The sequence below is a fragment of the Falco punctatus genome, assembly GCF_963210335.1.
Source record: "Falco punctatus genome assembly, chromosome: 6".
Classification (NCBI taxonomy): domain Eukaryota; kingdom Metazoa; phylum Chordata; class Aves; order Falconiformes; family Falconidae; genus Falco; species Falco punctatus.
In genome coordinates this window covers 23312385-23333347 of record NC_137585.1, presented here as the reverse complement: position 1 = coordinate 23333347, position 20963 = coordinate 23312385, and the positions used below count along the sequence as shown (strand labels likewise).

The following is a 20963-nucleotide window of genomic DNA, read 5'->3' as shown; positions in this document are numbered from 1 at the left end:
CTATTTCTTTCACTCTGGGTGTTCCCTGATGTGGCCTGTTTTCTGGGGTCTTACTCCTATGACATCTCTCCTTGAGCATTACTTTCACAGAATTCTGCTCCTACAGAAAGTTGGTATGACCGCAGGTGTTTAGCAAGTCAAATGAATTCAGATTTCCTATAAGAAAAAGGAAATGAGGTTCATAAGAGCCCATAAATTTTCTATTATGAAGCAATCTGTTGGCCAGCTGTCTGGTTGCAAACCACAGGTTATATTACTAGCGTTGCTTCTTCCTGTCTCTCGCCTCTTAAATGAAATCTGTCCCAGTAGCCCTCCTGTGTGGCAGCTTGCTCACGCTGGCTGCAAAGACTTACCTGAGCAGTTGTCCCAAAGCTAGCCATTGTGGTGGAGGGTATTAATGACCTCAGTTACTCATTGCCACCCAGCTGGTAGAACTTCACCCTTGCCTTGACACTGGTCTTTATCCGCTTTAGTGCAAAACCAGCTGCCTTGAGTTCACCTGCCTGAGGTGAAGCATCTGAAGGATGGTAACTTAACAAGCCAGTTCTTTCCATAGTGCTGGTCTATGCCTAGGTGTGTGCATTGAACTTATCTTTGTACCACACCATTGTCAGGAATTTGTCTGGAAGCTGCCTAGGGGAGCATCTGTATCACAGTAATGCTTCAAAATCAATAATTGTAAAGTCAAGGGAAAATGAAAAGGCATGTTGATGGTGCGCTATCTTCTCACCTCCTCTGCTCCTGTGCCATTGCTGCTTTTGCTGAAAGAACAAGAACGTTTCATTGGAGTTCTTGAGTGCTGCGGGAGCTGCCTTCGATTTCCCTGCAGGATGTTGTTGACAAGGAGTGCTGAATGTTTTTTCACCTCTTCCCCCCCTCCTCACTGCAGAACGGGCCAGGAGGAGGAAGCTTCGTGAAGAGCGGGCCTGGCTGCTGGCACAGGGAAAGGAACTCCCCCCTGAGCTTTCCCACTTGGATCCCAGTTCCCCTACCAGGGAAGAGCGAAGGACCAAGGATCTGTGAGTATGCAACTGGGCATGCAGCACAAGAGTGCGATGAAGTAGTGAGTATGGGAAGGAGTGTGAACATTCACAGGAATGAGGAGGGAGAAGTGAGGGTGGAGAACAGCGAGGAGTAAGCTGAGAACATCTGCATTTGGTCCATGCTAGAGGAGAGTTTGTGATGAGGCCTGTTCGTCAGCATTACGGCGCTGTGCCCGAGGTGCAAGGGAAGATGAAGTACGAGAGCATGTCTTAACATGTCCTCAGCGTGTGTATTCACTGTTACGCTTCCCATTACAGCTTTGAACTGGATGACGAGTTCACAGCCATGTACAAAGGTTAGTCCTGCCCCAGCTTTCCCCTTTGCGTGACTTGCGTAAAGTGAAATACTCCCCTGGGCATGTGTGTGTAACCACCTTTCTTTTGATACTGCCAGTTCTAGATGTGGTAAAGGCTCACAAGGACTCTTGGCCCTTTTTGGAGCCCGTTGATGAATCGTATGCTCCCAACTACTACCAGATCATTAAGGTATGGAAAGTGGTCCAGCCATCTTGACTGGTGCACTTTGTTGACTGTTTTTTTGGAAACGTTTTGAAGTTTTGTGGGCTGTGTTACCCTTGCAGTCCAACTGCATGCCTCCAATAGTCCCTTCTAGCCTTACAAATCAAGGAAACCAAAAACAAGAGGCTGCCTCTCCGGAGAGAGCCTCCGCTCCCCATCCCCTCTCTGTGAGGAAGCTAGCTATGCAGCTTTGCAAGCCCTGCTACACTTGCTGCAGCTGAAGGGAGGTTTTGCTGTGTTTCAGGCCCCCATGGACATCTCTAGCATGGAGAAGAAATTGAATGGAGGTCAATACTGTACCAAGGAAGAATTTGTGGGTGATATGAAGACCATGTTCAGGAACTGTCTTAAGTACAATGGTGAAGGCAGTGGTAAGAGCAGTAAGATGCTAAGTTTGGCTATTTGCAGTGCTCAGTCAAAGCAAGCAGTGATCTCTTCCTACTCACCAGTACTTGATTTGTGCTTATTCTCTTTCGGGGTATTTCTGAACTTATTCCTTTGTGTACGCGTGTGTGTGTGTGCACCTTTTTCCCATAATATCTAACACAGGCTTTGAAAAGCATTGGAGTTTGATTAGCTCCCAGTGTTTGTTGAGTACCACAGAAAAGTGAGGAATGAACCAGGCTTGTAGTCCTTTGAATGGAAAATGTAGTTTCAGGTTTCTTGCCTATTGAATGAAAAACATGAATCTGCAAATGGGAAACCCTGGGTTGAATTGCCATGCCAATTAAAATTCTACATGTTGCTTAGGTAAGAAATCAGTTCCTATATGGTGGGTCATCACTGCAGACTGTGTCTCACCAGCACCATCTTGAAAGGGTAAAGTTAGAGCTACCTGGCTTGTTGCTGCGGGCCCCAAGTAAAAGCATTCCTGCACTGTCACTGGGAGACCCGTTTCCTGAGGAACTTCAGAGTTAGTTTAGTGGAAACAACTGGAAAGTCACTTGCTTCAAACCCTTGTCATTAACACCTCTCACAGGTCTCTTCCTTCCTATCCACTCCAATGAGAAGCAAGAGCCCCTCTGAGCAGATCTGTCCTGTGGAAATGACGCAATAGAGACACTGGTGTTGGCAAAACCTTTTGTGTCAGGGTCAGCAAGTGCTTTAGAAACTGTAGATGGATAAATATGTGTGCTGATTTTCCTCTGTCTTGTAGCATACAGCAGAGATTTAAATGAGTCCAAGAAAAGCCTCTGAACGTAATCAAATAGCATTGCTGGAAGTTCACATTTCTTCTCTCAGAACTCTGCTGGCTAACTGTGCAGGTCATGCAGCTCTGTGAGCAGAGGTGGCGCGTCTTATAATGTAATTCTTGGCACTATGCTGGAGCACTGAGTTAATGCTGACTCTGCAGACTACACCACTAATGGCACTTTGTCATGCCTATGTGCCTGTCCTCTGGTGGGGTTACTGAACAAATCTGATGCTGTGTTGCTTACTGAGTTTAAGAACATAAACCAGTTGACTAGTGAGACAAAAGTCTTCCTCAAAGAAACTTTGTTTCTTTTATCTGATGGGGAAAGTCTGATGTTACTTAATTGTTACTCTCTATAAGGCTCTGTTCCTGATGATGTTGGGTTTTTTGAGTGCAGAATATACCAAGATGGCTTACAACTTAGAGAGGTGTTTCCACCGAGCAATGATGAAGCATTTCCCTGGGGAAGATGGAGACACAGATGAGGAGTTTTGGATCAGGGAAGACGGGAGACGAGAGAAGAGGAGCCGGCGGACTGGCCGCTCCAGCACAGGCAGTGTTTGGACTCGGTCGCGAGACCCAGATGGACCAGGCAAGAGGCAGCAACGCCTGGAAAATGGAGGAAAACCTCCGCCATATCGAGCTACTTCCAGGGCTCCTGCTTCTTCTTCCTCTTCCTCCTCCTCCTCCTTCTCCTCGTCCTCTGCAGAGGATCCAAGCGGCAACCCAATGCAGCCTTCTCGAGAAGTGGGCCCTTCCAATGGGCGAGGCTTCCCTCGCTCTCTGCAATATGGTGGCATGCCCAGCCCTGTGCCACATCCCAGCCAGATGGTAAGGAGCAGTTTCTGCTGTTCTTCACCCATCAGGCCTGCGGAGGGAGGGAGGTAAAGGGGAATGAAGCTCTCTACTGTGAAATCCCTGTGGCAACTGAAACTTTTCTGCCCTTAAACTGGTACAGTTTCAATCTCGCCACATTCACTGGGAACAGTCTCCTAATGTTTCCCATGGCCAGCATGTCCCCGTGTGGGCTTGCACCAGCCCTGGCTCCCCCAGTTCTCTTCTCTCCTTAGAGAGTTACCCCATTGTGCAAGGAAAGCAGTCACGTTTCCTCTCTTAACATCTAGTTTATGATGCTGAACAAGCTGGTCGTCTTTTGTCTCAATAGTTTAACGATGCCTGGTAACTTTGCACCACCTGTGTACCAGTGCATTTCATGCCTTGAGTATTTACAAAAGCAGTAAACAAAATCGAACACCAGGCCACCCTGGACTGCAGCAGTGACCTCCCTTTAGCCCAACGTTTATTCTCTGGATGCCACGTGTTCTGCCTCTCCTCTGGGCTGTTCCTCACCCATCCTTCACTGCCTTTTCCATTTTAACCAGTGATGTCTTGTGGTGTGGTGTATCACCTACTCCTCTGAGACTAGGCTACCCTTGCCCTTTCATCTAGAGATCAAATAAAATTTTTAGAGCTATTCCTGTGGTGCAGATAGTGGGAGGCAGTAACTGGAGAGCTGGAGTCAACAACTATTTTGAAGGAAATCCAGCACGTTTCCCCCATTGTCCTGCTTGCACACCTTTGCGGTCCGCTCCGCTCCTTGGAGTAAATCACTAGCCCCCTCCAGTCTTCTCACTTGCTCCCAAGTAGTTGGGTGGCAAGTTGAGTGTATTGCAGCCTTGAGCACAGGGATGCGTGGGCTGGAATGTGAGAGAGTGGCTTTGTTTGGCAGGGGAGCTGTGTCATCCCGTAGGAAAGCCTACAGGTTTTTCATGGTGCCTCCAAAAAGCCCATCTCCTCATCTGTGTGGTTCTTCCAGCCTTGGCTTCCCCTCACCTGCAGCAGCTCTGCTGCTTTTCTGTGCTTCACAAATTGTTTTATTTCTCCCTCCCACACCTCTCCCTGTTCCCCAGAGACCAGCTGTGCCAGGAACATTTGGTCCCCTGCGAGGATCGGATCCCGCGAAACTGTATGGCTCGCCACGAGTGCCTGAGCCCCATCCCGGAGACCCGGTCCAGCAGCACCAGCACTTTGCCATGCAGGTAAGGAATGCTGCAGCCAAGGGATCCAGCACCCTGGGACCCATACGTCTCCTCTGCTCCTCAGTGCGAGACCCACCCCATCTCTCTCTCTCCCCCTCCTCCCCAGCCGGCTGTGGGACTGAGTGAGCACCGTGGGCACAGGCTGGCCACCCCAGAGAAGCAGGCATGTGCAGGACCGACCCACATCACCAGCCTCGGCCCCCGGCCTGGCGCCCTGCAGCTGGGGCGCATGAGTGGCCCCCCACCCGACACCGTCTACCCGCCGGCCCAGTTCCAGCAGGGCTTCCTCGCGCCAAGGCACAACGGCCCCCCTGTGAGGCCGTCAGAGGGCTCAGAGGTCCCCCCAGGGCACATGTACCGGCCCTACAAGTACCTGAACCGTGCGCACCCAGCCCTGTGGAACGGCAGCCACGGCCCCGCTGGCCAGGGCGCCGTGGGGCCGGAGGAGAAGGTGCCCATGGGGCCGGGGTCCTCGCTCCAGCCCCGCGCCCTGGGTCATATGATGGACCCTCGGGCCATGAGGCCACCGCTGCCTCCCAGCCAGTGGACCGAGCAATCAAATTTCCTACCTCACGGGGTGCCTCCTTCAGGGTATATCAGACCGCCTGGGAAAGCTGCCGGCCAGAGGATGCCACAGCCACCGACCTCTCTGTTTGGGGGACCACCTCAGGTTCAAAGAGGGTGCCAGGGCGGGGACTCCATGATGGACAGCCCAGAGATGATTGCCATGCAGCAGCTGTCCTCGCGCGTGTGTCCGCCTGGTGTGCCTTACCACCCTCGCCAGCCACCCCCGCCGCACCTCCCCGGACCCTTTCCTCAGCTGGCTCATGCAGCCTCTGCTGCTGGCGTGCAGCCCCCAAAACCGGTCATGGGGAACGGCAGCTCGCAGGATCCAACCTGTCAGACCATGGAGATGGAGAGCAACCAAGGTAACCCATTGAGTGCCTGCTGGTAGCATTTGACCTTGCCTGCCTGCATCCCCCTACTGCCTTCCCTTTTCCCATGCCAGGGCAGACCCTCTGCCTGCTAGTGTGCACGTGTGGGGTGGGTGCAGGAGCCCCCCCCCCAGGCCAGCTTTGTTGCTCTTGGGTGTAGGGACCCAAACCTTAATTGTCACGCAGATGCACAAAACCTGTGTCTGCAAATGTGGCTTTATTTGGATTTGTGCCACTAGGAAAGTGGAAAATATGCCCTGACTTTCAGGCTTGCCAGAGTAGTTTTTAAACAGTGGCTGAGGCTCAGCAACAAAAGCAGGTTTTTTTTCTAGAAAATTACTAAAATCTTGATTAAATAGTTATGGGACACACAGATTTCACATGTGTATTCTTATTTTTTTAATCTAAATTGGCATATATTTTCTACTCCAGCTTAGATTTTTCTAAAATTGCTTTGTTTGACAGTAGCCTGCCAGAGGTCCCTTCTGTCCCAGCTCTAAGTGCAAGTTATCAGCTTGCCATGGGGTACAAATGCAAAGCATAGGCTGTGATGCTTCTAGAGCTCACTTGGAGTTAATTTAAAAATTGGATCTGCAGAGAGTTAAGTAAGAAAAGAAGATGTTATGTGAATAAACGGTTTAAATATACTCCTTTGAGTGTATGTCAGTATGGCTTCTCTGAAATGCACATGTGCCTTGTGAGCTCTCGGCATCTCAAAATCTTCACACAACAGGATTGCCCAAAAGCCCCTGAGCAGCCATGTCCATTCAGGTGGGATGGCAGCATGTCATGTGTGCCATCACAAGTTTCTTTCTAGTTGAATTTCATCATTCGAGCTGGTAAAGTAGAGATCAAAAAAACCCCAACCTTCAAATAAAACAAACCTAAAGTAGAGATCAAAAAAACCCAGAGATCAAAAAAAAATTTTTTTTTTCATTAATTCTAGCTGGTAAACTAGAGATCAAAACCCTTGCATCTTTTATCGATCCCTCGTGTGCCTTGCACTAAGAGGAAACTCTTTCCTTGTGTGACATTGCTTAAAAGTCGTCATCATTTAACTGTGCTGGATATAGAACAGAGACTGGGGGAGGATGTTGAGTGATTGCAGGGCCAAGTAGCTACATCTCCAAATCACAGTTGGTTAAAATCTGACTGCAATAGGCTCCACAGCATCTCAGTATGTGGTAGTGCTTCTGCCCAAGCTGTGGGCAAGTGGAGTTTGTGAACCAGGAGGGGCAACAAAACCCAAAATCAAGCTGCCGTTACCCTGACTTCTTGTCTTGCTGTCATGTGGACTCCACTGTGGTATTCCCCAACTCTGCCTCTTCATTAGGCAGCCTCTGCACACCCATGTGTGAGACTAAACCCACATATGCAATGTTACTCCAGTGGAAATGTGATTTACTGGTGGCTTGCAATCAACAGCGTGGAGGGTTCAGTCCACGTGTGCCATATTTCCAAGAGGTGCAACCTCATGGGTAGTTTTTAAAAGAGCTCTTTTAAAAGAAGCAGCTACTAAAAGCCACCTGACGTTTCAAAGATGCACTTTGGAATTGCTAAAGGTCTCTGAAGAGAAGATTGTGATGGGGGTGGGAAGGAGACTGCAGCCCCCCAGAAGAGCAGTTGTCCTGGTGCCACACTCAAACCGTCCTGTAGAGAGGTTTGAGTAGGGGATGGGATATTTTAGGCTTTGGAGTACTTATAATGAAAGGGCCTTCATGGCTTTAGAAAGTCACTGATTTTTCTCTTGCATTTGCACAACAGCGGGATGCTTCCTCAATCCAGGTGTTAGGTGCTTGTTGGGCAGGTCTGCCCAGCAGCAGCAGATGTTGAGTGGCTACTTTGATAGCCCTGGTTAAGCTGGCAGGAATTACCCTTTGGCACATGTGCTTTGGGTCAGCATCAGTAGGTGTGTGTACGTGTTGGGCAGGGAGAGCCAGTTCCCAAAATTAGACCAATATGTAACTTTTTCCCAATCTCTTTCCAGTGGAGCCACCAGCAGGCGTAGACGAGAAGGCTCAGTGCGTTGGTATTCCCGACGGGGCCTATGCCAAAATCCTACCTCATCCCAAGCCCCCGCTGCCCATGGAGTGCACCAGGCGCGCCTTGCCCCTGGACGGGGAGGGGGACAGCTCCAGCGTGAAGGGTGACGTGAAGGCAGGGCAGGGCAAAGGCGCGTGGCCGGTGGAGAGTGGCTACACTGGCGGCCCGGGCTGCATGAGGGACCTGGTTCCCACCTCCGAGAGAGGGGCTCCCCTGCCTGAGAATGGGGCAGCAGGTGAGGGGCCAGTGGCCACCACCGAGGGGAAGGGGCTAGCCGCCAACCTCCTGGAGAAGCCCCTCTGCAGCAGTGGGAAGGCTGTGCCCGAAGCAGCTGTGCCTTGCATGGGGCAGGGCACTGGCCTCCCTGGCGTGGATGCCAGCTCCATGGGGGCCACCCCCAACCAGTTCCACCACCCACTCTACATGCCTGGTCTGGAATACCCGAATTCAGCTGGGCGGTACCACATCAACCCAGGCCTGCAGGGGTTCGGCCCTGTGATGGGGGGGAAGCCGCCTCCTCCTGCCTCCCACCCCCAGCATTTCCCCCCACGGGGCTTCCAGCCAAGCGGCGCCCACCCTGGTGTCTTCCCGCGGTACCGGCCCCCCCAGGGCATGCCCTACCCCTACCAGCCCCAACCTCAGCCTTCCTACCACCACTACCAGCGACCACCCTACTATGCCTGTCCACAGGGCTACTCGGACTGGCAGAGGCCTCTTCACCCCCAGGCCAGCCCCAGTGGGCACCCCACCGCCCACCCACCCCTGGCCAGACCCCCTTTCCCGGACCGGGGGTCTGCCAGCGGCTTGCAGGGCTGTGAGGCACTGAGCGCCGCCCTGGCCTCTCCCAACCGCATGGACATAGCGAGTGCCAAAGAGGTTTCTCCAAGCGATGGGCAGGATCTGGGGCCTGAAGATGAGAAGTCCGAGGAGTCCCAGGAAAGACCAGAGAGTCCCAAAGAGTTTCTTGATTTGGACAACCACAACGCGGCCACGAAGAGGCAAAGCTCGGTGGCAGCAGGGGAGTTCCTCTACGGAGCTCCTCCACCACACCTGGGTTCGGGGATGGGATTCGGCCCATCAGCCTTCCCTCCCCACGGGGTGATGCTACAGACTGGCTCTCCTTATGCATCCCGCCATCCTGCCAGTCATTTCCAGCCCAGGACGTATGGATCGCCCATGAATGCTCACTTGTCTCATCATCCAGCCCCCAGCCAGGCCAACGGCCTCTCTCAGGAGGGACCCCTGTACCGCTGCCGAGAGGAGAACGTAGGTCACTTTCAGGCCTTGTTGATGGAGCAGAGAGGCAGTGGAGGTGGCATGGCGGGGCCACCCCAGGACTTGTATAGACCCTCGGGGTAAGATTGTGTTTTCTGCAAGAAGGCAAGGTGGGAGGGGGGTGATGATAAGTGTTGGATATCCTTGAAAGTATATGGCTTGAAGTCAGGGGAGATGGCAAGTGAATTGGAAGGCTAACAGGTGACTCTTACGACGCTTGGAGTAAGAGGTCCCTCAAGCTGGAGGGAGTCTCCTTGCAGCTTCTTAAAACAAGTAGCAATCACTATCCTGGAGACCAACAGCCTGCCCCATCCACCCCCACACCAGAGCTTTGTTTTATCTGACGGTGTTTTGTTAATGTGTCATCCAGGGTTGTGCATCTCTTAATCAGATGGACTCTTGCCATTTTCTTCGCAAGTATTTTATTGCCTCTTTCTCGTAGCGAGGCATAATAGCTAACTAAAAGTGGAAGTTAGCCTCTTGTTATGAACTCCTTTACTTTAACACTGCCCTGTTTTCCCTTTGCTCTTGCTTTGCCCTTCCTCTCTGTCTGATATTTCCCTAACAGAAAATTACTTCTCACTGGGACTGTGCATATCACATTTTATTCCTGAGTAGAAAATCCTGGTACTCAAAAAATTGCCTGTTTAGATTTTATAAATGTGCTTCAACTGTTACTGTTTTGTCATAGTTCCATCATGACAGTCCTTCTTCTAGTATTCAGGGAGCTTGGCTTACAACTGAGCCGTTGGGGGAAGTGGCATGGATCGAAGGCTGTGTTTTGGAGGGAAGCCGGGAAGAGGAATACATGAGATGCATGCTTGTATATGAATGTTGTATATATGCATTCAACAAAGTAGACGGGATTTGCTCTTGATATTCATGTGCTAAAACTCTCTCCATTCAACCTGGCTCCAGAATGCAAATGCATCAGGCTCAAGTTCCTTTCCCGAAGATGCCTACAGCAACCATGTCCCGGGAAGATTTGACGTCACAAAAACCATCAGCATTGCCTCTGGATCAAGTAAGGGCTGCTAGAGAGGGCAGGGTTGAAATGCGAGTCTGTCTTTTCCCACTGGTTAAAGGGGTGGAGTGTTTGATGAGAGTGGGAAGCACCGGAGGAAGCTGGGAAGTGAACTACTGCTGTGCAGAGGCGTTGGGGATGTCTCTATGGCCTTAGCTGACTGTAAAACATGTCCTAGGTGGACTGATAGTGCTAGCTTTGAACTGGTTGCATGCAATCATGAGGTTGTTACTTTCTAAAGCTGCCAGTTAAAGCCTCCAACTCTTGTTCTTCCTCTTCCAGAGCTAGTCCGAGGAAGGAAGGACCTCACAAAGATGAAAGCCACGCGTGATTTGGACAAGGGGGAGGAGGTGCAGGCCTTCCTCCCACCCTCCCCTCGCCCGAGCAGCATGTAGCTTCCTGGGTCCGTGGAACATGGTGCCGCAACGGCTTTTGTGTTGGAAACCTGGAGCGGTGCTGGGCCCCAGCCAGCCAAGCAGCTGGCTCGCCATCACAGGACGAGCATCGCAAACTAGTGGCTTTCTGTGACCGGAGACTGCGTCTCATTCAGGGTTTGAGGGATTTTTTGGGGTGGGGAGGGCGGGGGTGGGGGCAGAAACTTTCATTGACTGCTAAACTCAGGTATATTTTTCAGGGTGGAAGAGGACGATGATGGAATTTTACTTGTAGTATTAACGTGTGTGTTTTGGAGCTGGATCCAGTTTACAGAATTTAACCTGTTGCCTTTTTAAATAAATTTCTGTTGTTGGTGAATGTATTGTACATAATGGGGGAGGGGGTGGGCCCAGCTTGTAGTGGGCTTAGCACTGGAGGAATCCTTAACTGTTTACAATCATATCACACTGAAATCTTTCAGGATAGGGTTAGAGTTTGCGGGGAGCAGGGAGAGGTGAGGGAATGTGTGATGGATGACTTGCTGTCCTCCTTCCTGTCCTCTGCAACCAAGACACGACCCAACAGTTGGTTGACTTAATTGCAGGAACTGCTCAGGAGCATAATGTGTCCTCTTTCTCTTGTCTTCTTCCTCCTTCCCCTCTCACCCCCAACTCCACCCCTCTGGATCCAGGGCCTGAGTGCACTTCCAGCTCCTGTCATCATGGGGGAACAAGGAAACCAGGACCAGGAATTGAAACCAGGACAGGACATTCATGGCATTGTCCCTTCTGCTAGTATAGTACCCTTCTCCCTGCCTTTCTGATAGGAGAAATGTATGCTCTAGAAAACAGAAAGTGGCGTAACTGGACATCTTAGACTTCTTTCAGTGAAACCGGTGCAGCTGGGGGTAGAGCAGCACCTATCCAGTAGAACAAATACTGTGCAAATCTGTACTGCCCTGCTGCCCAAGCAGGGGGGCCAAGTCCCCACCATTCTTTCTCTGACCCTTGGCTATATTCACTTCTTAGCAGCAGCAAAGTAGAAAGTACCCTGGGGTTCCTGACCACTTTTGTTGCTGTGGAGGGAGGACCATGAGGCTGCTTTGTGGGAATGGTTGATTTACTGCAGTGTGAGCTGTTTGTTGGCCTCTGGAGTTGCATTTCGTGTTTGCAAGTTGCAGGTGAATCAGAAAGCACCAATTCAAAATCAGATGTTGAGGTGTCATGGCTCAGGGATAGAGGGATGAGAGGTCTGCATGCCCAAGTTGAGTTGGTTTGACTTTGTCATCATTGATAATGTAGCAGCAGGTTCTACAGAGCTAGTGGCATCTTCCCTCAGAGGCTGTGTGCAGTCTGCAGGGGCTGTCCTCACCAGCTGCAATACTGCACTGGGAAACCCCTGCATGCCAGTGCTTTATCAGCCACTGGTGTTCAAGTGCAGGTTTGGCAAATGAGTTTAGTAGGAATTTCATCTGCATTTATTCACATCTTAAAAGCTAACAAACACACACAGTTGATTATTCTTGGGGAAGCTGGGGTGAAAGGGGAGTTGCTACACTACAAGACTGGGCAGCAAGATCTACTGGGACCGTAGCCCTGCTGGGCAGGCTGCTGGTTGCACTGCGGGGGACAGCGGTGTGGTTAGAAGGAGGATGTGCCAATCTGTTGGACAAACTGTGCTAGCAAGAGCACAAGTGGCAGCAGAAGTGAGGACAGAGCAGCATGCCCTTTAGTCTGTGGTGCCAGCTAGGAGAGGGTCTTTGTCTCCAAGTTTCTGGAGAAATTTTCTGGCTGCTTCATTGTCTTGGATGGTGTCGTCACTCGTATTTTTAGCTGAATTGCACTAGCATGCACAACTGCACCACCTTTGTCCTGCTGTGTAGATATACTGTGCTGGCAAAGCTATTTGAGCAAATGGCAGGTAGCATCTGACTGAACTATTACTCCTTCTGTACTAAGCTTTTGGAAGCACAAAAAGCCTAAAAGGTGAGAAATATTCTTTCCTGAAATAGTTGGAATAAGAAAGGACTGCCACGTTAGTGCCCACGTACAAATGAGTCTCACTGCGCTGTTGCTGCAGTACTTTAGCCTCTGATGAGCTGAGTCAGGCCAAGCTGTTTTCCAAGCCTAACAGGAGTTAAACTTCTTTGTGCTATTCCCACAAGCATGCTTATAATCACAGTTCTTTTTACCCACTGCTGCAACTAGCCTGTGAACTATAGCTGCTGTCTGCTTAGTCCAGTGAGTTGCCTGGGACAGCTGGCTGCTGTCCCTTTGCTTCTTTGCTTGGCTTCTTTGCAAAGCAGGAAGACTTCAAAATAATGGGAATTACTTACAATGTCTATCTATAGATGTCATTGCATTATGAAAGGGAGATTTTTCTTGGTGGGTTTTTGGTTTGGTTTTTTTTTTCCATTTGTATTCATCTGCCAGGGAGCAATTGTCACTGGTGGATTGGTATAAACTGGAATAGATGATCCTGAAGGCTGTCCTTGGACTGAGAAGCAGATAATTGCTTTCCCCAGCCCAGAACATCATGCTATGGCTCATCCAAATTTGTCCCACATCTGAGGGTTTGCTGTTGGCTCATTAACTGGCAGTGGGTGTTCAGAGGTGCCCCAGCTGCTCCGAAATGCAGGTCTATATCCTTCACTGAATGGAGGTACTGAAGGAGCAGTAGGTATTTATGAAAAACTCTGCAAGTATAACTGCTCTTCAAGACAATAAACCTGCAACAAATGAAAACATTGTTGCTTCTTTTTGTAAAGCATTCTTTAGTTCATTGTAGATATAAAAACAATTTGAAATACCACATTTAAAAATAGAGGAACTGTAAAATGTAACTTGTAGCAAAGTATTAGAAATTCTGGAAATGTGAATGTAGATTCTGCAGCCAACCTCTGTCATACTTCACCCTGTGTCTTCTGCATCACAGACGTTACCCAAATATTTGTAATTAAATACCTTTAATTCAGCTCATTTGTAGAACAGGAGGTTTTAGAAACTATAAAAAAACCCTAACCAAGCTGAAGCACTCTTAGCCTTCAGCTGTAACTGGCACTGAAAACATGGTCCTAGTGGTCATGGTATCTGGATGAGTACCAAGCCCAGATCAAAGCAGAGGACAAATAAGAAAGGCAAGAATTGCTTGTATCTGCCTGGAGAGTGTAGTGGAATGTTAGACGGTGACAGAAACCCTGAGGATCCTATATGAGGTGTACGACATGAAGATATTATCCCTTACCTGACATAATGCAAATCTGAGAGAAGGATTTGACTTGAGGATGGAAGATGAAACAGCGTAGTGAAGCTGACCCCTCCTGGGAGGGTTTCAAGGTAAATGGCTTTTGGCGTAGTCAGTAATTCTTATTAAAATGACTAACAAGCTGCTGTTGTGAGGACACGTGGTTTATGTTAGAAAAGTACTAATATAGCGTAGGGGGAACTATGGCCAGGCTACAGGGATAGGGCTGTTCTGGGGACAGGACACACTAAGAGGGAGAGCTGCTTGTGGAATCTCAGTTTGGAGTTTCCAGACTTTCAAATGCTTTGTTCATAAGTCTGGGGTTTGTTTTTTTTTTTTCTTTTATGATGATATCTAGGAATGCCCCCCGAGAATCGGAGCTCTATCTTGCTAGGTACAATCTGAGCAAATCACAGAAAATTGGCACCCCGCAGAGGGCACAGAGCTGGGGGCGGATTGATGGGAGTGGAGCACCAGTGGGAATGTCTGGGGAGGAGCAGAAGATGTGAGCTTTCTAGTTTATGGTTTCCCAACCCTTGCTGCACAAGGCTGCTTTGTAGATATTGTGAAAGAGGCAGGTTTAAGGAGGGATTCAGAAGAACGTAAAATGGCAGGTCTTTATGGAGGCAGTGGTACTTTTTTGGCATGGGTTGGCATGCAGTGCAGGAGAAATGTGGCTGCATTATAAAATATCCTGGGTTTTGAGTGCCATACTTGTATCGCTATCTTAAATGATATTTAACACAACACAGAGAAATTGTAGACTCTGGTTGGAAGCCCTCTTTCTCAACCTCCAGCGTTGTTGTTGTGTAATATATTACCAGTTGGTCCTTTTTCAGAAAGCTTCCTGAGCTAGTGACTTTGCAAAGTTTCCTGTAGCTATTATTTTTTCCATACGGAGGATGTGTTTTGCGGTAATTACGGATTTCATGTTAGACAAGACAATATATATATATTGTGTGTGTGTATATATATATATATATATATATATATATATATATATGCTGACCATGCTTGAGCATGCCAAAAACTTCCAAGATTCTCAGAAGACTTTTGTACACTACTCTGGCTTTTAGCCTTTTGCTCTCCCCTCCACCGCCTCCTTTGCAAGTGATACATGGTGTTCCCAAGTTCCCGGGGTGTTCAATTGCCATTATAAATGCCACTGTATAAACTTCCCATAGGACTCTTTAAGCTTTGAGCATCTCAAGTACTACAGACCCTGGCAATTCTACTAAGCATTTTGGGAAGGCCAGTCACTGAGACTTCACAGTGATTTTAGCTGTTTCTAGCAGAAGTTTGCTGTCTATAAATTCCATGGTGTGACCCAACAAACCACTCGGTAGCAATCCAAGGCACCAGCCTGCAATGAGGAGGACAAAAGAGGAAAGTAAATTTGCAGCTTCAAGGCCCAACTGGTTTGATTTGTGACTTTAAAGTACATGGAGACACTTTTCTTGGAATGGCTTCTGATTTTCTTGTCTGCCAAATGCCTTTCCCATGCAGACTTTTTGAAACAAATCTCCTGTGTATATTTTTGTAAGTGTGGTTTCTCGGGGTCTTGGAGAGCTATCAGCTTCTTGATGTCTTATCTGAAAGCTAGTCACAGAAACTGTCTTTCATTCTGCTGACTGAGGCAGTTCTCCTGCAGCTTCTCACTCCAACACTTCTCCATTTAAAATGAAAGTATAATTAGAAAACAACCTTCGTTTATTTCCTCTACTGATCTCTGTTGGTCTTCTGTGCATCTCTGTGTTCAGCCAGGGCTGTTGCTTTGTTCTTGATGGCTTTGCTCTGCTTTCCTTTTCTGAGGAGATGGTGTTGCTGTATGCATTGTGGAATTTTGGAGAAGGTGCTGAACTGTGTGGCAGAGAAGTGCCATTGCAAGGGGTGGCTTGGAGAAGACAAACAGGAATTTGTGAGGGTGTGGTTGCTCCAGGTTTCCCCTCACTGCAAAGCAACTGCGCAGCTTGGTCTGCACTTAATTAGAGTAACCCCTTTAAAAGTTTTTACTGTGGTGCATTGGTGGTAGAGGAGTTTGCTCTTGCAGAATTCCTGTTTTGCTTGAAGTCCAGCACTGGTGGTTGAAGAGCAGGTGTGTGAGTACCGTATCCTTTCTGTAAGGCTGAGATTGAGATAGCAGGCTGTGAAAGTAGGGTTGCAGCTGCAGGCCATGTGACAAGCTTTAAGAGCATGTGCTTATTGTAACCAAGAAAGCATCTCAAACGTTGACCTTCCAGCCTTTCCCCATCTGTACCTGTTTAACGCACAGATGAGGGTAAAGCATATTCGGGCTTGGCAGGACCCCTGCTGCCCATGCGGAAGGAAAACACTTTTAACCAGCACATAATGAAGTACGCATTCTGGTTTTCACTCTCCACTGCCCACGTCCCTCTCTGAAAAAGAGCTGGGGAGGGACCCATTTCCAGCTGTCTCCAAATAGGAGCTCCTGGGATGACAAGAGCAAGGCTTGGTCCACCCCTAGGCAAGGAAATTCAGGACAGGGTTTTATGTATTTGAAACTAGATAGTAGCATCCAAGCGTACCTTCAAAGCGCAGATGTAGAGAGCTGTGTGGTGCCATTCCCTTTTTGGCTGCTGTCCTGCCTCAGCTCGCATGCAGGATTTGAGAGACCATGGAACGTTTTGTAGCTTTAACACTGCTGGCCTTGCATTGACTGAGGGTTTTTTTTCCTTAATTTGCAGCAGTGGCCTAGATTTCTTTTGGCAAGGGTCTTCCTCTTTTTGAAATGTAGAGGTCAAAGTGGACAGTGCATCCAGGAGAGAGCAAGAGCTACATCCACCAGTGGAAGAGGGATCGAAGCATTAATTAGGGCTGAGGATTAATTGTCATTTTCACCAACTCTAGCAAGTCCCTCCATTCTTTGCCCCTTTTATTTGAAAACACTTGGTTCACTAGCAGAAGGGTAGTGGAATATCTTCTAAATAAAAGTGGAACTGACTCTGTGTGGGCAGAGTTCCCTTGCTGTGGACAGAGTTAGACCAGATGGCCTTCAAATCAGCAAGAGGCAAGCAGCCACCTAGTGCACTCAGACACTGTGGAGTACATCAGAGGAGCGATCTCCCTTTCTGAAAGGGCCTCAGCTTTTAGTCTGGCAAGTCCTCTGATCCCCTTTTGTGTCACATACTGATACTTCCCCTCTCCTTGCTTCCTAGCTTTCAAGTTTCTTTCCCTCTGCTCACTTTGCTGCAGTCGGTTGCTGTCAAGTGCAGAGATGAAAGCTCACTGCCCACGCAAATAAGGGGCAGAAGGTTGGATTTGCCAGCTGACTTCTCTGTACATGCATATAGAAAGCAGGTGGGGTGTACATATTTAATCTCCCCATGGAATTAAGGTGTCCTCAGTGGCTCACTAGCATTCTCTCGTGTGCCCCTCGTGTTTGCCACCCTGGCATGGTGGTGTCTGTCCCTCTGCCAGCACAAGGATTTGCTCCTGGACCCTGTGCAGGGTTCCCGCACGTGATCTTGGCATGTCTACCTCCAAGAGGGCTTAGGTTAAAAATACATACTGTCTATAATCGTGAAAACTGTTGCTTCTCTCCCTTGATAGATCAATGAACACTGCTGCCTGATTTCTTCTGAGCAATAACATGCAGCAGTGTAACGCTGACCTTCCCACATTGTTTCAGGGAGCGGATGGCTATGAAACACGCTGGGGGGCTTCACAGTTTGAGTGGGAAGCAAGGTGCTTTCTGTGGCCCTGCATTTTATGTGCACCATGTTCCTGCTTTCCCAGTGACCGTTGGGTTGATTTAGGTAGCCAGGAGAGAGCTGGTTGCTGCTTCTGTGTTTGGGAAGGTAGAAAGGAAAGGGAGCAAGTGGTAAAGTTGAGGCTTGTCCACAAAGCAGAGCACAGGGAAGAGGGGTGCCTATGGCTGCTATGGGGCAAGGGGTGGGTGGGCCACTGATTTAATGCCTCTGAGGGAGAAGAGCAACCCGCTGCTGCTTCACTTGGTGTTGATAGGGGAGGTAGCGGGAGAGCCTACGCCACTACATCCATTTTTCTGAAGTTGGGTGACATTGGGGTTTTTTTTGTGTTATTGTAAGTTTGTAAAGAATGTAATCTGTCTGTCGGGGGCACAAGGAGAAAACAGGGGCCTTTCTCTTTTTGGGTGAGGTTGTTCTTATGTTGCTGTGTTTTTTGTTGTTGGGTGGGGAGGGTGTTAGCAGCCACGGGGGCAAAAGCCTGGCCCTTGTCAACTGCTTGCAACTGTCCCAGGGCAATGGGAGGGTGAGCTGATGCTGCATCAGAGACCTCCCACACCAAGCTGTGAAAATAACTCCTGCCTGCATCCCTCTGTGGGGGGAATCTGACCTGCGTGGGGCTCTGCACTGGGGTGTTTTGCTGAGTGGTGGAACGTAATGCTTGAGGGCTGGTTCTGCTCACCTTTGGCTTGGTTAGAAACTGAGCTGGATAGATGCTCATGCCGTTTAGGAAAAGTTGGGTTTGATAGCCTGAATTTCTCAGTGCAAGAAGGAGTTCACGCTGGAATTGCTCTCCCCAGCAGAGGCTCAGGTGCTGCACCTCTCCATCGGCTGCTGCCCAGGAGCCCCGGCTCTCACTCCCGCCTCCCTCCCCGTCCCGTAGAGCACAGTGTCAGGGATCCTCTTCTCTCTCCTGCTGCTGCAAAGTTGTGTGAACTTTCCTGGTCAATACTGGAAAGGGGAATGCTATTTATTTTTATATTGTGTATATTTTGTCTTGGTCTGCTGATTACCTTTGTTCCCCAAGAGCGACAGTTACCTCAATAGTTAGTTTAATACTGTGTGTTGGGTAATTTTTTTAAAGAACTTTTTTAAAAGCTTGATCCTTGGAGGTCTGTAGATTTTATTTCCATATGAATTGGTTATTTTGTATAAAGTACATTCTTAAAATAGCAATCATCCTTGCTGTATGTGTGTTTTCTTGTCTCCTGGATGGTCTCCCTTTTCCTTTGTAAAGGGGGAGCAGACGGGGGTGGGAGGGAAACACAGAGGGCTTTTTTCAGAGAGACAAAGCCCTGGACTGCAGTCAGACACGGTTGTACCACCTGAAATCCATTTACAAGAGAGCACCTGGAAAGCTAATTGGGATCATTTCCCCTCCTAAACGCAGCTGTCTGCCTATGAACAACACAGTTGTGGAAATGAGATGGTGTCACTGCTTTTCCCCCCAAGTCCCTGGTGGGCTGTGGGTTTTTCTGCAGCCCAGGTGTGCTGGAAAGCCTGCCTCCCTCCCCGAAACACCATGTGGTCTGGGGCACAGATAGTCTGTTTCCCCTGAAACCCCTCTGCTTTGAAAAGGGTGATGGCCCTTCAGTAAAGCCTGCATAGTGGTGCTGCTATGAGGAAGGAGCTGGTGCAACCTACGTGTTTTCCCTTTGTGCTGCTTTAATGCTAAAGCAGCACAGGTTGTGGCAGCTCTCGGGGGCGGCTAGGGGAATGGGAAGCCTTTTGAGCTCATGTGCAGTGGTCCGAATCCATATTGGACCCAAAATGGCACTCGCTGTTTGCTGTTTATTAAATCTCCCACGCGAGACGGGGCAGTGGTTGCAGCCCTCTCAGCGTGGAAGCGTTTAAAGACAGCATAGCTGTTCCTCATGGGCCTTCCAGCATCAAAACTGGGAGCTGGCAGTACTGTACTTCATGTGGGAAAGTGCCTGCTGTAGGTGCATGCAGGCAGCTTGCGCTTGGCCCATAGCTCAGCTGGTCCCTGAATAAAAAACTTGCTCGATCTTGCTGATTCAGCAGCTTTGCATCAGGACAAAATCGAAATCAAGACAATTTTCCTTAAAAGTTGGTGCCAGCAAAAGGGGTCATGGGAGATGAACGGCAGAAGGCTGTGGGCACGAAGGCTCCCAGGTGCACGCTGCATGCTCCTCTCCTTTTCTCCCCAGCTCTAGCTGGTGAAAGCTCCCTCCAGGGAATTTTCTTGAAGTCTCCTCCAGGGCTGGTAACAGATGCTCTTGCTCACATCTCCTCCTGCCAAAACAGCTTTGCAGCGTAGCCTGCTTGTGCCACAGGCTCCATCTGCCCCTCCTGCAGGAGCCTCGCTGGGGCCAGGGCATGCTCCCCTGGCTCCCAGTAGCAAAACTGCCTCTGCAAAGAGATGCTCATGAAACAGCCTGTGACGCAGGACCCCACACTTGCAGGCCAAACCAGGGGCCTCATCCTGTCCTCCTAGCTGCCCTTTCCCTCTGTGTGCAGTTCATCCCCTCAGGCCACCAGCATTTTACAAAGATGCATAAATAAGCCCCAGTATATGAATTGTTCAACAGCTGACTGTAAAACCTCAGCGCATCCCTGCTCCTGGTGCAATTCAGGGACTCACTTCACCCTCCATGGCTGGGTCTGAGTGACTTACCCTGCCACACACTTGCATGTTTTATGCATGAAGACACACGCAGGAGCGCATGTTGGCACCTTCTGGACGTTTGGAGGAGCTTGAGACGTGATCTGTTGCACCTTGACACCTCGAGCACCCCAAAACCACCAGCCAGGTGCCAGAGCTGCTCCTGCTGCCTGGGGCAGGAGGGTGAAGCCAAGCATCCCAGTGGGGGCTTCCCAGCGTGGCCGCAGCTCTGGGCCCTGCAAAGGCTGTTCGAGGGCATTGCCTCCTCCGAGCCAGGGCAAGGTAAGTTGTTCCTGGAGGTGGGTGAAGGGCTGTTGTCTGTCACATATCCCCCTTCACCCCACAGGGGCCAGAGTTCGGGGTGACGAGAGCAAGCTGTTCAATTTAGGAAGGGGAGGAATTTGGTCACCACATCAGTCCCAGGAAGTGTTTGGGTCAGAGGGGATTGGCGGGGGAGATTTCTAATCCTGGGGCTAAGCCATCGCTGTGCGGAGCCAGTGCTAATTGGAACCAGTCCTGGGGAAGGGGTGGAAAGTAGCTGCTTTTAGAGCTGCCTTGCAGCCCAGGCGAAGACAAAGCTTATCTGTGCTATAGGAAATGCCACGTCCTAACCTTGACAAGATGCTATTGTGAGTGTAACAGGCGGTATCAAGCTAGGCCACATGGCCCCCTAATTTTTTACCTTTCTTCCTACTTTCTGCTGCCCACAATTCTTGTTTCTTCTTTCTTTCCTCCATGGGTTGGCAAAGCTACCCCATTGTACTAAGAGCGAGCTTTCCTGAACTGAGGCGGAGGCTTTAAGTTTGTGCCTTCCTCTCTCTAGCCTCCTCCTCCCTGAGCACCGGGGTGCTTCTCACCTACAGCTTTTTGCCCAGCCATTTCAGAGCAGCCCACTAATTCATGTAGGCTTGAATGGGGGAT

General features: G+C 49.5%; 1 protein-coding gene across 3 annotated transcripts in view; it reads left to right on the top strand.

Moving 5' to 3' along the window:
- The window catches only part of CECR2 (CECR2 histone acetyl-lysine reader), a 98501-nt gene extending 83830 nt beyond the window's left edge, over window positions 1-14671 (top strand). For all 3 annotated transcript variants that reach the window (XM_080391545.1, XM_080391544.1, XM_080391546.1), the window contains 10 exons: window positions 890-1019; window positions 1302-1339; window positions 1438-1529; window positions 1807-1933; window positions 3155-3588; window positions 4668-4796; window positions 4903-5725; window positions 7719-9129; window positions 9968-10073; window positions 10356-14671. In XM_080391545.1, the coding sequence (XP_080247671.1) occupies window positions 890-1019; window positions 1302-1339; window positions 1438-1529; window positions 1807-1933; window positions 3155-3588; window positions 4668-4796; window positions 4903-5725; window positions 7719-9129; window positions 9968-10073; window positions 10356-10361 (3296 nt within the window). In that variant the 3' untranslated portion in view covers window positions 10362-14671. The remainder of the gene's footprint in view (window positions 1-889; window positions 1020-1301; window positions 1340-1437; window positions 1530-1806; window positions 1934-3154; window positions 3589-4667; window positions 4797-4902; window positions 5726-7718; window positions 9130-9967; window positions 10074-10355) is intronic.
- Window positions 14672-20963: the final 6292 nt, after the last annotated feature.